This window comes from Coregonus clupeaformis, unplaced genomic scaffold, assembly GCF_020615455.1.
Source record: "Coregonus clupeaformis isolate EN_2021a unplaced genomic scaffold, ASM2061545v1 scaf0150, whole genome shotgun sequence".
Lineage (NCBI taxonomy): Eukaryota > Metazoa > Chordata > Actinopteri > Salmoniformes > Salmonidae > Coregonus > Coregonus clupeaformis.
The window spans coordinates 42,239-57,720 of NW_025533605.1; the positions used below are offsets into that span (position 1 = coordinate 42,239).

Genomic DNA, 15,482 nt, shown 5'->3' on the forward strand with positions numbered 1-15,482 from the left:
ACTCAGAATATAGACTAACAATATAGACTATCAACAGACCTCAGATTCAGAATATAGACTAACAATATAGACTATCAACAGACCACAGACTCAGAATATAGACTAACAATATAGACTATCAACAGACCACAGACTCAGAATATAGACTAACAATATAGACTATCAACAGACCTCAGATTCAGAATATAGACTAACAATATAGACTATCAACAGACCACAGACTCAGAATATAGACTAACAATATAGACTATCAACAGACCACAGACTCAGAATATAGACTAACAATATAGACTATCAACAGACCACAGACTCAGAACATAGACTAACAATATAGAGTATCAACAGACCGCATATTCAGAATATAGACAGATAATATAGACTATCAACAGACTACAGACTAACAATATAGACTATCAACAGACCACATATTCAGAATATAGACTAACAATATAGACTATCAACAGACCACAGATTCAGAATATAGACGAACAATATAGACTATCAACAGACCACAGATTCAGAATATAGACTAACAATATAGACAATCAACAGACCACAGACTCAGAATATAGACTATCAACTGACGACAGACTTAGAATATAGACTAACAATATAGACTATCAACAGACCACAGATTCAGAATATAGACTAACAATATAGACAATCAACAGACCACAGACTCAGAATATAGACTATCAACTGACGACAGACTTAGAATATAGACTAACAATATAGACTATCAACTGACGACAGACTCAGAATATAGACTATCAACTGACGACAGAATCTTAATATAGACTAACAATATAGACTTTCAACAGACCGCATATTCAGAATATAGACTAACAATATAGACTATCAACTGACGACAGACTCAGAATATAGACTAATAACTGACGACAGACTTAGAATATAGACTATCAACTGACGACAGACTCAGAATATAGACTAACAATATAGACTATCAACAGACCGCATATTCAGAATATAGACTAACAATATAGACTATCAACTGACGACAGACTCAGAATATAGACTAACAACTGACGACAGACTTAGAATATAGACTATCAACTGACGACAGACTCAGAATATAGACTAACAACTGACGACAGACTTAGAATATAGACTATCAACTAACTACAGACTCAGAATATAGACTATCAACTGACGACAGACTTAGAATATAGACTATCAACTGACGACAGACTCAGAATATAGACTATCAACTGACGACAGACTCAGAATATAGACTATTAACTGACGACAGACTTAGAATATAGACTATTAACTGACGACAGACTTATAATATAGACTAACAATATAGACAATCAACAGACCACAGACTCAGAATATAGACTATCAACTGACGACAGACTTAGAATATAGACTAACAATATAGACTATCAACTGACGACAGAATCAGAATATAGACTAACGATATAGACTATCAACAGACCGCATATTCAGAATATAGACTAACAATATAGACTATCAACTGACGACAGACTCAGAATATAGACTAATAACTGACGACAGACTTAGAATATAGACTATCAACTGACGACAGACTCAGAATATAGACTAACAATATAGACTATCAACAGACCGCATATTCAGAATATAGACTAACAATATAGACTATCAACTGACGACAGACTCAGAATATAGACTAACAACTGACGACAGACTTAGAATATAGACTATCAACTGACGACAGACTCAGAATATAGACTAACAACTGACGACAGACTTAGAATATAGACTATCAACTAACGACAGACTCAGAATATAGACTATCAACTGACGACAGACTTAGAATATAGACTATCAACTGACGACAGACTCAGAATATAGACTATCAACTGACGACAGACTCAGAATATAGACTATTAACTGACGACAGACTTAGAATATAGACTATTAACTGACGACAGACTTAGAATATAGACTAACAATATAGACTATCAACAGACCACAGATTCAGAATATAGACTAACAATATAGACTATCAACAGACCACAGATTCAGAATATAGACTAACAATATAGACTATCAACAGACCACAGATTCAGAATATAGACTAACAATATAGACAATCAACAGACCACAGACTCAGAATATAGACTAACAATATAGACAATCAACAGACCACAGACTCAGAATATAGACTATCAACTGCCGATAGACTTAGAATATAGACTAACAATATAGACTATCAACTGACGACAGACTCAGGATATAGACTATCAACTGACGACAGACTCAGAATATAGACTAACAATATAGACTATCAACAGACTGCATATTCAGAATATAAACTAACAATATAGACTATCAACTGACGACAGACTCAGAATATAGACTAACAACTGACGACAGACTTAGAATATAGACTATCAACTGACGACAGACTCAGAATATAGACTAACAATATAGACTATCAACAGACCGCATATTCAGAATATAGACTAACAATATAGACTATCAACTGACGACAGACTCAGAATATAGACTATCAACTGACAACAGACTTAGAATATAGACTAATAATATAGACTATCAACAGACCACAGATTCAGAATATAGACTAACAATATAGACAATCAACAGACCACAGACTCAGAATATAGACTATCAACTGACGACAGACTTAGAATATAGACTAACAATATAGACTATCAACTGACAACAGACTCAGAATATAGACTAACAATATAGACTATCAACAGACCGCATATTCAGAATATAGACTATCAATATAGACTATCAACTGAAGACAGACTCAGAATATAGACTAACAACTGACGACAGACTTAGAATATAGACTATCAACTGACGACAGACTCAGAATATAGACTATCAACTGACGACAGACTCAGAATATAGACTATTAACTGACGACAGACTTAGAATATAGACTATTAACTGACGACAGACTTAGAATATAGACTAACAATATAGACTATCAACAGACCACAGTTTCAGAATATAGACTAACAATATAGACTATCAACAGACCACAGATTCAGAATATAGACTAACAATATAGACTATCAACAGACCACAGATTCAGAATATAGACTAACAATATAGACAATCAACAGACCACAGACTCAGAATATAGACTATCAACTGACGACAGACTTAGAATATAGACTAACAATATAGACTATCAACAGACCACATATTCAGAATATAGACTAACAATATAGACAATCAACAGACCACAGACTCAGAATATAGACTATCAACTGACGACAGACTTAGAATATAGACTAACAATATAGACTATCAACTGACGACAGACTCAGAATATAGACTATCAACTTACGACAGACTCAGAATATAGACTAACAATATAGACTATCAACAGACCGCATATTCAGAATATAGACTAACAATATAGACTATCAACTGACGACAGACTCAGAATATAGACTAACAACTGACGACAGACTTAGAATATAGACTATCAAATGACGACAGACTCAGAATATAGACTAACAATATAGACTATCAACAGACCACATATTCAGAATATAGACTAACAATATAGACTATCAACTGACGACAGAATCAGAATATAGACTAACAACTGACGACATACTTAGAATATAGACTATCAACTGACGACAGACTCAGAATATAGACTATCAACTGACGACAGACTCAGAATATAGACTATCAACTGACTGCATTTGAGGTGTTGAAACCTCAAACAAAGTAACCTTAAGTATATTGCAACAATATAAATTATTTTTATCTTTCATAAATAATATATTGATACTATGAACAGTTTCTTGGTTCATTGAGTTTATCTTTCATAAATAATATATATACTGATTTCATGAGTAGATTCTTGATTCATTGGGTTTATCTTTCATAAAGCATGGATTGATTCCGTAAACAGTTTAATTGATAAGATATATTATTGGTTCATTGAGACTGAATCAGATAACAACTTAGCTAAACATTAAGAGTCTGTAATACCTACATGTTTCAAACAGACCACCATAGTCCCTGTGTCCAAGAACACCAAGGGAACCTGCCTAAATCATTACCGCCACGTAGCCCTCATATCGGTAGCCATGAATTGCTTTGAAAGGCTGGTCATGGCTCACATCAACACCATTATCCCAGAAACCCTAGACCCACTCAAATTTGCACACCACTCCAACAGATCCACAGATGACACAATCTCAATCGCACTCCACACTGCCCTTTCCCACCTGAACAAAAGGAACACCTACGTGAGAATGCTGTTCATTGACTACAGCTCAGGGTTCAACACCATAGTGCCCACAAAGCTCATCACTAAGCTAAGGACCCTGGGACTAAACACCTCCCTCTGCAACTGGATCTTGGACTTCCTGACGGGCTGCCCCCAAGTGGTAAGGGTAGGCAACAACACATCTGCCACACTGATCCTCAACACGGGGGCCCCTCAGGGGTGCGTGCTCAGTCCCCTCCTGTACTCCTTGTTCACCCATGACTGCGTGGCCAAGCATGACTCCAACACCATCATTAAGTTTGCTGACGACACAACAGTGGTAGGCCTGATCACCAACAACGAAGAGACAGCCTATAGAGAGGAGGTCAGAGACCTGGCAGTGTGGTGCCAGGACAACAACCTCTCCCTCAATGTGAGCAAGACAATGGAGATGATCGTGGACTATAGGAAAAGGAGGGCCAAACAGGCCCCCATTAACATTGACAGGGCTGAAGTGGAGCGGGTCGAGAGTTTCAAGGTCCTTGGTGTCCACATCATCAACAAACTATCATGATCCAAACACACCAAGACAGTTGTGAAGAGGGCACGACAACCCCTTTTCTCCCCCAGGAGACTGAAAGGATTTGGCACGGGTCCCCAGATCCTCAAAAAGTTATACAGCTGCACCATTGAGATCATCCTGACTGGTTGCATCACTGCCTGGTATGACAGCTGCTCTGCATCTGTCCGTAAGGCGCTACAAAGGGTAGTACGTACGGCCCATTACATCACTGGGGCCAAGCTTTCTGACATCCAGGACCTCTATACCAGGCGGTGTCAGAGGAAGGCCCAAAAAATTATCAAAGACTCCAGTCACCCAAGTCATAGACTGTTCTCTCAGCTACCCCCCTCCTTAACTTTATTTATTGAACTGCATTGTTGGTTAAGGGCTTGTAAGTAAGCATTTCACGGTAAGGTCTACAACAGTTGTATTCGGCGCATGTGACAAATCAAATTTGATTTGATTTGATGAAGACTAAAATGAGGATGCTCTCGTTCTCTCTCTCTCTCTCTCTCTCTCTCTCTCTCTCTCTCTCTCTCTCTCTCTTTCTCTCACTCTCTCTCTCTCTGTCTCTCTCTCCATCTCTCTCTCTCTCTCTCTCTCTCTCTCTTTACTCTTTCTCTTTCTCTCTCCCTCTCTCAGTGCATGCTGGGAGTGTTTTGTAGTTGAGAGGTCGTGTGGTCCTTACTTGTTTTCTCTTTCTTTAAATTTTTATTTTCTATGGTGGAGGGTTAATGCAATGTTAGTTTAGCGGTGCACACTGGTTTTGTTCAAAGTTAGGGAGAGCTGAGTTTTAGTTTCCTGGGGTTTGAACGGTGTCGGTACGGCATGGATTCAGGTGTGTTCCTGAGAATGGAGTTAAGGTGGAGGAGGATCTGCTCGCGGTCGGCGAACAGGTAGGAGCTGAATTTATACATTCTGCATCCAGAATGAAGAATGCTGTGGTTGTGTTCATGAAAATATAAAATGTTTTGGGCAGGCTGATTGCTAGTGGAATATTTGTAAGGGATGTGTTGGTGCCGATTTCTCCTTTTTTGACTCCTTCGAGAAGGGTTGTAGTTGCAAATCTTCCTCCGTTTATTACGGATGATCAAATCTGGAAGGAGCTGAGACGTTTTTTGGTAAGTTTCCTAGCGGTTTTTGTGTACTGTCAGCAAGTTTTCAGGCAGATGCCGTTAAGCATGTTATTTTGATTCCAGAGGCAAGTGTTAATGTTTCTGAACAACAATGAGCAACAGTTAAATGTGCATTTTAAAGTGAGGTATGGGGAAGGGCTCAACGCGGGGTTTGGCAGCACAGATAGTCTGTTGTGTTTTGAGTGTGGGGATTTGGGGCACAAGAGCTTTGCGTGCTCACTTAAAGGCCGTAGGTGAGGGTACAAGCGCCAGTGGGAGAAATTGAGGTCAACGTGCAGGGGGCCATGAGAAGCAGGCAGCAGAGGCTGTTTAGATGAAATCATTATTTTATGGCACAGGGGCTTTTGAGCTTTGCTATTGGTCTATTTCTCTGCTGGCTTTTCTCCCACTTCTTATAGAGACTCTTCGGGTAGGCTCGCTTAATACAAATGGCGCCAGAGATGCGGAAAAGAGGAGTTTGTTGAGTGAATATGTAAGACCCAAAAAAAAGTACAGGTGTTGTTTCTGCAGGAGACGCATAGTGATGTGGTGAATGAAGTAATAGGGAACTCTGGTGGAAAGGGGCAAGTGTGCTGAGCCATGGAGCAAATGTTGTTGTAGGGGTGGCAGTCCTTTTTGCATCGGGTCTGGACTTAAAAATCAAAGGAGGTGTGTAGGGGTAGACTGCTTGTAGTAAAATCATAAATTAATAACATGGGTTTTGTCCTTATAAATTTGTACGCGCCTAACACAGGGAGGGAGAGTGGGCTTATGTTTGGGTGTCTTAGACAGGAACTCTCACAGGTAGCACCTGAGGAGACGCTGGTGGTCGGCGGGGACTGGAACTGATCCCAACACAAGACAGTATACATGGGTGAAGGTCTTTGGGACTAGGGTGAGAGCAGACCGACTCGTTCGGTTTTACATGTCCAGGAATCAGAGCAATAGGCTGTTGGGCGCTACCATTCTCCCGGTGGGTTTTTCGGATCAACACATAACCATGGCTCGGCTGTCTATTTCACCAGGACCTCGGCAGGCATCCTATTGGAAGTTTAATGTAAAGCTCTTACAAGATGCCACTTTTTGCTCAGGTTTCCAGACTTTTTGGGAAAGGTGGGGGCAGCGAAGAGAGGAGTATGAGTCTCTGAGTCAATGGTGGGATGTGGGAAAAGTCCAAATTCTGCTTTTCTGTCAACAGTATACAGCTATCTCATCCTCAGAGGAGAGTATTGGGACATATCATTAAAGAAAGACAAAAAGTAAAAGACACTCTTTCTCTCTCTTTCTCTCTCTCTCAATTGAATTTCAATTTAAAGGGCTTTATTGGCCAACCAAGTGAAATAGATAATAAACAAAAGTGAACAAATATATATAAAAAAATAACAGTAAACGTTAAATAATAAAGATATTTCAAATGTCATATTATGTGTAAATAGTTCAAGAACAAGAGGGAAAATACATAAACATAAGTATGGTTTGTATTTACAATGGTGTTTGTTCTTCACGGGTTGCCCTTTTCTTGTGGCAACAGGTCACATATCTTGCTGCTGTGATGGCACACTGTGGTATTTCACCAAATAGATTTGGGAGTTTATCAACATTGGGTTTGTTATCGAATTATTTGTGGGTCTGTGTAATCTGAGGGAAGTATGTGTCTCTAATATGGTCATACATTTGGCAGGAGGTTAGGAAGTGCAGCTCAGGTTCCACCTCATTATGTGGACAGTATGCACATAGCCTGTCTTCTCCGGAGAGCCAGGTATGCCTACGGCGGCCTTTCTCAATAGCAAGGCTATGCTCACTGAGTCTGTACACAGTCAAAGCTTTCCTTAAGTTTGGGTCAGTCACAGATATTCTGCCACTGTGTACTCTCTGTTTAGGGCCAAATAGCATTCTAGTTTGCTGAGTTTTTTGGTTAATTCTTTCCAATGTGTCATATAATTATCTTTTAGTTTTCTCATGATTCGGTTGGGTCTAATTGTGTTGTTGTCCTGGGGCTGTGTGGGGTCTGTTTGTGTTTGTGAACAGAGCCCCAGGACCAGCTTACTTAGGGGACTCTTCTCCAGGTTCATCTCTCTGTAGGTGATGGCTTTGATATGGAAGGTTTAGGAATCGCTTCATTTTAGGTGGTTATAGAATTTAACGGCTCTTTTCTGGACTTGGATAATTAGCAGGTATCGGCCTAATTCTGCTCCGCATTATTTGGTGTCTGACGTTGTACACAGAGAACATTTTTGCAGAATTCTGCATGCAGAGTCTCAATTTGGTGTTTATCCCATTTTGTGAATTCTTGGTTGGTGAGCGGTAGTGATAGAGGTCAGTGAGATAGTGATAGAGGTCAGTGTGGTAGTGATGGATGTCAGTGTTACAGTGATGGATTCCAGTGTGATGAAGGTCAGTGTGGTAGTGATGAAGGTCAGTGTGATAGTGATAGAGGTCAGTGTGATAGTGATAGAGGTCAGTGTGATAGTGATAGAGGTCAGTGTGATAGTGATGGAGATCAGTGTGATAGTGATAGAACCTCACAACCATAAGGGCAATGGGTTCTATAACTGATTAAAGTATTTTTAGGCAGATCACAGACACATCTCAACATTAACTGTTCAGGGGAGACTGTGTGAATCAGGCCTTCATGGTCTAATTGCTGCAAAGAAACCACTACTAAAGGACACCAATAATAAGAAGAGACTTGCTAGGGCCAAGAAACACGAGCAATTGACATTTGACCGGTGGATATGTGTCATTTGTTCTGGAGGCAAAATTGGAGATGTTTGGTTCCAACCGCCGTGTCTTTGTGAGACACGGTGTGGGTGAACGGAGGATCTCCACATTTGTAGTTCCCACCGTGAAGCATGGAGGAGGAGGTGTTATAGTGAGGGTGTGCTTTGCTGGTTACACTATCTATGATTTATTTAGAATTCAAGGCACACTTAACCAGCATGGCTACAACAGCAATCTGCAGCGATAAGCCATTCCGTCTGGTTTGGGCTTAGTGGGACTATAATTTGTTTTTCAACAGGACAATGACCCAACACACCTCCAGGCTGTGTGAGGGCTATTTTACCAAGAAGGAGAGTGATGGAGTGCTGCATCAGATGACCTGGCCTCCAGAATCCCCCGACCTCAACCCAATTGAGATGGTTTGGGATGAGTCGGATGGCAGAGTGAAGGAAAAGCAGCCAACAAGTGCTCAGCATATGTGGGAACTCCTTCAAGACTGTTGGAAAAGCATTCCAGGTGAAGTTGGTTGAGGGAATGTGTCATAAGCATTCATGTTTATTAACGAATAGAATAAACACAACGAACAAAGACAATAAACTAACGATACGTGCGTCCTGAGGTACACACAACAAACCTCACACTGAACAAGATCCCACAACTAACAGGTGCCAAAAGGCTGCCTAAGTATTGTCCCCAATCAGAGACAACGAGCTACAGCTGCCACTGATTGGGAACCACACCGGCCAACATAGATCTACTCATACTAGATCTCAACATAGACAATCAACATAGCACAACACGACACAGAAAATACACACCCTGACTCAACAAATGAGAGTCCTCAGAGTCAGGGCGTGACAGAATGCCAAGAGTGTGCAAAGCTGTCATCAAGTCAAAGCGTGGCTATTTGAAGAATCTCAAATATAACATATCTTTTGATTTGTTTAACACTTTTTTGGTTGCTACATGATTCCATATGTGTTATTTCATAGTTTTGATGCCTTCACTATTATTCTACAATGTAACAGGTTGGAACACTGCAGAATATGGGTAACAGGAAACAAAACAGCAAACAAAACAGCAAACAAAACAGGAATTTAATGAAATGGTGGAAATAAATGAGTGAAGACTGTTTCCTGGTGGTTGGTGCCTACTGGGAAATGGCTGTCCTACTGAGGGGTGGGACATCTCACCTGACTGAGAGAGAGAGAGAGAGAGAGAGAGAGAGAGAGAGAGAGAGAGAGAGAGAGAGAGAGAGAGAGAGAGAGAGAGAGAGAGAGAGAGAGAGTGTTTTACATAACACATTCCGGTAGGACAGCCATTACCAGAACACTCTGTATTCAGCAGCTAGAACAACTTTCACCAACTGGCTGCAATGCATGACTACGTAGAGCCACATAGTGTCTAGAGTTTACAGATACTCTTCAGAGTTTGTATTTTAGCCCTGTACTAGTTCTTGCAACTGGAATGCATGACTGCGTAAAGCTAGATTCCCTTCAGAGTTCTGTACTGTAGCAGTTGTTTTACATGGAGAAAAGTTAATTTCTCCATAATAATAATCTCCCTTTGTCACGATCGTTTACGAACGAGACGGACCAAGACGCAGCGTGATAAGCATACATGTTTATTAACGAATAAACACCACGACAAAAACAACAAACGAAACGTGAAGTCCAAGGTAGCACACTAACATACCAAAACACGGAACAAGATCCCACAACTAACAGGTGCCAAAAGGCTGCCTAAGTATGGTCCCCAATCAGAGACAACGAGCTACAGCTGCCTCTGATTGGGAACCACCCCGGCCAACATAGATCTGCACATGCTAGATCTAAAACATAGAAATCAACTTATCAACACACAACACGGAAAATACACACCCTGACTCAACAAATACAAGTCCTCAGAGTCAGGGCGTGACACACTTGCTGGGATCAAAATAAACACTTGATCTGTTTCACCATTATCATTATCATTATCATTATCAGACATTTTTAATCCCCCTCTTATCTTTTATGATGCATCTTTTGGATTGAAGCCTTGGACTGCATTTTGATAACTGGGTCTGAGGACTTGGACTGCATTTTGATATCTGCATTATTACAGTACTATCATGTTGTTACAGTACTATCATGTTGTTACAGTACTATCATGTTGTTACAGTACTATCATGTTGTTACAGTACTATCATGTTGTTACAGTACTATCTTGTTGTTACAGTACTATCATGTTGTTACAGTACTATCATGTTACAGTACTATCATGTTGTTACAGTACTATCATGTTACAGTACTATCATGTTGTTACAGTACTATCATGTTGTTACAGTACTATCATGTTGTTACAGTACTATCTTGTTGTTACAGTACTATCATGTTGTTACAGTACTATCATGTTACAGTACTATCATGTTGTTACAGTACTATCATGTTACAGTACTATCATGTTACAGTACTATCATGTTGTTACAGTACTATCATGTTGTTACAGTACTATCATGTTGTTACAGTACTATCATGTTACAGTACTATCATGTTGTTACAGTACTATCATGTTGTTACAGTACTATCATGTTACAGTACTATCATGTTACAGTACTATCATGTTGTTACAGTACTATCTTGTTGTTACAGTACTATCATGTTGTTACAGTACTATCATGTTACAGTACTATCATGTTACAGTACTATCATGTTGTTACAGTACTATCATGTTACAGTACTATCATGTTACAGTACTATCATGTTGTTACAGTACTATCATGTTACAGTACTATCATGTTGTTACAGTACTATCATGTTGTTACAGTACTATCATGTTGTTACAGTACTATCATGTTGTTACAGTACTATCATGTTACAGTACAATCATGTTGTTACAGTACTATCATGTTGTTACAGTACTATCATGTTGTTACAGTACTATCTTGTTGTTACAGTACTATCATGTTGTTACAGTACTATCATGTTGTTACAGTACTATCATGTTACAGTACTATCATGTTGTTACAGTACTATCATGTTACAGTACTATCATGTTACAGTACTATCATGTTGTTACAGTACTATCATGTTACAGTACTATCATGTTACAGTACTATCATGTTGTTACAGTACTATCATGTTGTTACAGTACTATAATGTTGTTACAGTACTATCATGTTGTTACAGTACTATCATGTTACAGTACTATCATGGTGTTACAGTACTATCATGTTGTTACAGTACTATCATGTTGTTACAGTACTATCATGTTGTTACAGTACTATAATGTTGTTACAGTACTATCATGTTACAGTACTATCATGTTGTTACAGTACTATCATGTTGTTACAGTACTATCATGTTGTTACAGTACTATCATGGTGTTACAGTACTATCATGTTACAGTACTATCATGTTACAGTACTATCATGTTGTTAAAGTACTATCATGTTGTTACAGTACTATCATGTTACAGTACAATCATGTTGTTACAGTACTATCATGTTGTTACAGTACTATCATGTTGTTACAGTACTATAATGTTGTTACAGTACTATCATGTTGTTACAGTACTATCATGTTGTTACAGTACTATCATGTTACAGTACAATCATGTTGTTACAGTACTATCATGTTGTTACAGTACTATCATGTTGTTACATTACTATAATGTTGTTACAGTACTATCATGTTGTTACAGTACTATCATGTTGTTACAGTACTATCATGTTACAGTACAATCATGTTGTTACAGTACAATCATGTTACAGTACTATCATGTTACAGTACTATCATGTTGTTACAGTACTATCATGTTGTTACAGTACTATCATGTTACAGTACTATCATGTTACAGTACTATCATGGTGTTACAGTACTATCATGGTGTTACAGTACTATCATGTTGTTACAGTACTATCATGTTGTTACAGTACTATCATGTTACAGTACTATCATGTTGTTACAGTACTATCATGTTACAGTACTATCATGGTGTTACAGTACTATCATGTTGTTACAGTACTATCATGTTACAGTACTATCATGTTGTTACAGTACTATCATGTTGTTACAGTACTATCATGTTGTTACAGTACTATCATGTTGTTGCAGTACTATCATGTTGTTACAGTACTATCATGTTGTTAAAGTACTATCATGTTGTTACAGTACTATCATGTTGTTACAGTAGTATCATATTTTTACAGTACTATCATGTTGTTAAAGTACTATCATGTTGTTACAGTACTATCATGTTGTTACAGTAGTATCATATTTTTACAGTACTATCATGTTGTTAAAGTACTATCATGTTGTTACAGTACTATCATGTTGTTACAGTAGTATCATATTTTTACAGTACTATCATGTTGTTAAAGTACTATCATGTTGTTACAGTACTATCATGTTGTTACAGTACTATCATGTTACAGTACTATCATGTTGTTAAAGTACTATCATGTTGTTACAGTACTATCATGTTGTTACAGTACTATCATGTTACAGTACTATCATGTTGTTACAGTACTATCATGTTGTTACAGTACTATCATGTTGTTACAGTACTATCATGTTGTTACAGTACTATCATGTTGTTACAGTACTATCATGCTGTTACAGTACTATCATGTTACAGTACTATCATGTTGTTAAAGTACTATCATGTTGTTACAGTACTATCATGTTGTTACAGTACTATCATGTTACAGTACAATCATGTTGTTACAGTACTATCATGTTGTTACAGTACTATCATGTTGTTACAGTACTATCATGTTACAGTACAATCATGTTGTTACAGTACTATCATGTTGTTACAGTACTATCATGTTGTTACAGTACTATCATGTTACAGTACTATCATGTTGTTACAGTACTATCATGTTGTTACAGTACTATCATGTTGTTACAGTACTATCATGTTACAGTACTATCATGTTGTTACAGTACTATCATGTTGTTACAGTACTATCATGTTGTTACAGTACTATCATGTTACAGTACTATCATGTTGTTACAGTACTATCATGTTGTTACAGTACTATCATGTTGTTACAGTACTATCATGTTGTTACAGTACTATCATGTTGTTACAGTACTATCATGTTACAGTACTATCATGTTGTTACAGTACTATCATGTTGTTACAGTACTATCATGTTGTTACAGTACTATCATGTTACAGTACTATCATGTTACAGTACTATCATGTTGTTAAAGTACTATCATGTTGTTACAGTACTATCATGTTGTTACAGTACTATCATGTTGTTACAGTACTATCATGTTGTTACAGTACTATCATGTTGTTACAGTACTATCATGTTGTTACAGTACTATCATGTTACAGTACTATCATGTTGTTACAGTACTATCATGTTGTTACAGTACTATCATGTTGTTACAGTACTATCATGTTACAGTACTATCATGTTACAGTACTATCATGTTACAGTACTATCATGTTGTTAAAGTACTATCATGTTGTTACAGTACTATCATGTTGTTACAGTACTATCATGTTACAGTACAATCGTGTTTTTACAGTACTATCATGTTGTTACAGTACTATCATGTTACAGTACAATCATGTTGTTACAGTACTATCATGTTGTTAAAGTACTATCATGTTGTTACAGTACTATCATGTTACAGTACAATCATGTTGTTAAAGTACTATCTTGTTGTTACAGTACTATCATGTTGTTACAGTACTATAATGTTGTTACAGTACTATCATGTTGTTAAAGTACTATCATGTTGTTACAGTACTATCATGTTGTTACAGTACTATCATGTTACAGTACAATCATGTTGTTACAGTACTATCACGTTACAGTACTATCATGTTGTTACAGTACTATCATGTTGTTACAGTACTATCATGTTGTTACAGTACTATCATGTTGTTACAGTACTATCATGTTACAGTACTATCATGTTGTTACAGTACTATCATGTTGTTACAGTACTATCATGTTACAGTACTATCATGTTGTTACAGTACTATCATGTTGTTACAGTACTATCATGTTGTTACAGTACTATCATGTTGTTACAGTACTATCATGTTGCAGTACTATCATGTTGTTACAGTACTATCATGTTGTTACAGTACTATCATGTTGTTACAGTACTATCATTGTTACAGTACTATCATGTTGTTACAGTACTATCATGTTGTTACAGTACTATCATGTTACAGTACTATCATGTTGTTACAGTACTATCATGTTGTTACAGTACTATCATGTTACAGTACTATCATGTTGTTACAGTACTATCATGGTGTTACAGTACTATCATGTTGTTACAGTACTATCATGTTGTTACAGTACTATCATGTTGCAGTACTATCATGTTGTTACAGTACTATCATGTTGTTACAGTACTATCATGTTGTTACAGTACTATCATGTTGTTACAGTAGTATCATATTTTTACAGTACTATCATGTTGTTAAAGTACTATCATGTTGTTACAGTACTATCTTGTTGTTACAGTAGTATCATATTTTTACAGTACTATCATGTTGTTAAAGTACTATCATGTTGTTACAGTACTATCATGTTGTTACAGTAGTATCATATTTTTACAGTACTATCATGTTGTTAAAGTACTATCATGTTGTTACAGTACTATCATGTTGTTACAGTACTATCATGTTGTTACAGTACTATCATGTTGCAGTACTATCATGTTGTTACAGTACTATCATGTTGTTACAGTACTATCATGTTGTTACAGTACTATCATGTTGTTACAGTAGTATCATATTTTTACAGTACTATCATGTTGTTAAAGTACTATCATGTTGTTACAGTACTATCTTGTTGTTACAGTAGTATCATATTTTTACAGTACTATCATGTTGTTAAAGTACTATC

At 37.4% G+C, this 15,482-nt stretch overlaps 1 protein-coding gene across 1 annotated transcript in view; it reads left to right on the top strand.

Annotated features, from left to right (window-relative positions):
* Window positions 1-8,242: 8,242 nt before the first annotated feature.
* The window catches only part of LOC121537279 (proteoglycan 4-like), an 88,908-nt gene continuing 81,668 nt past the window's right edge, over window positions 8,243-15,482 (top strand). Inside the window, exon 1 of the mRNA XM_045213767.1 lies at window positions 8,243-8,326. Coding sequence (XP_045069702.1) covers window positions 8,243-8,326 — 84 coding nt within the window. The remainder of the gene's footprint in view (window positions 8,327-15,482) is intronic.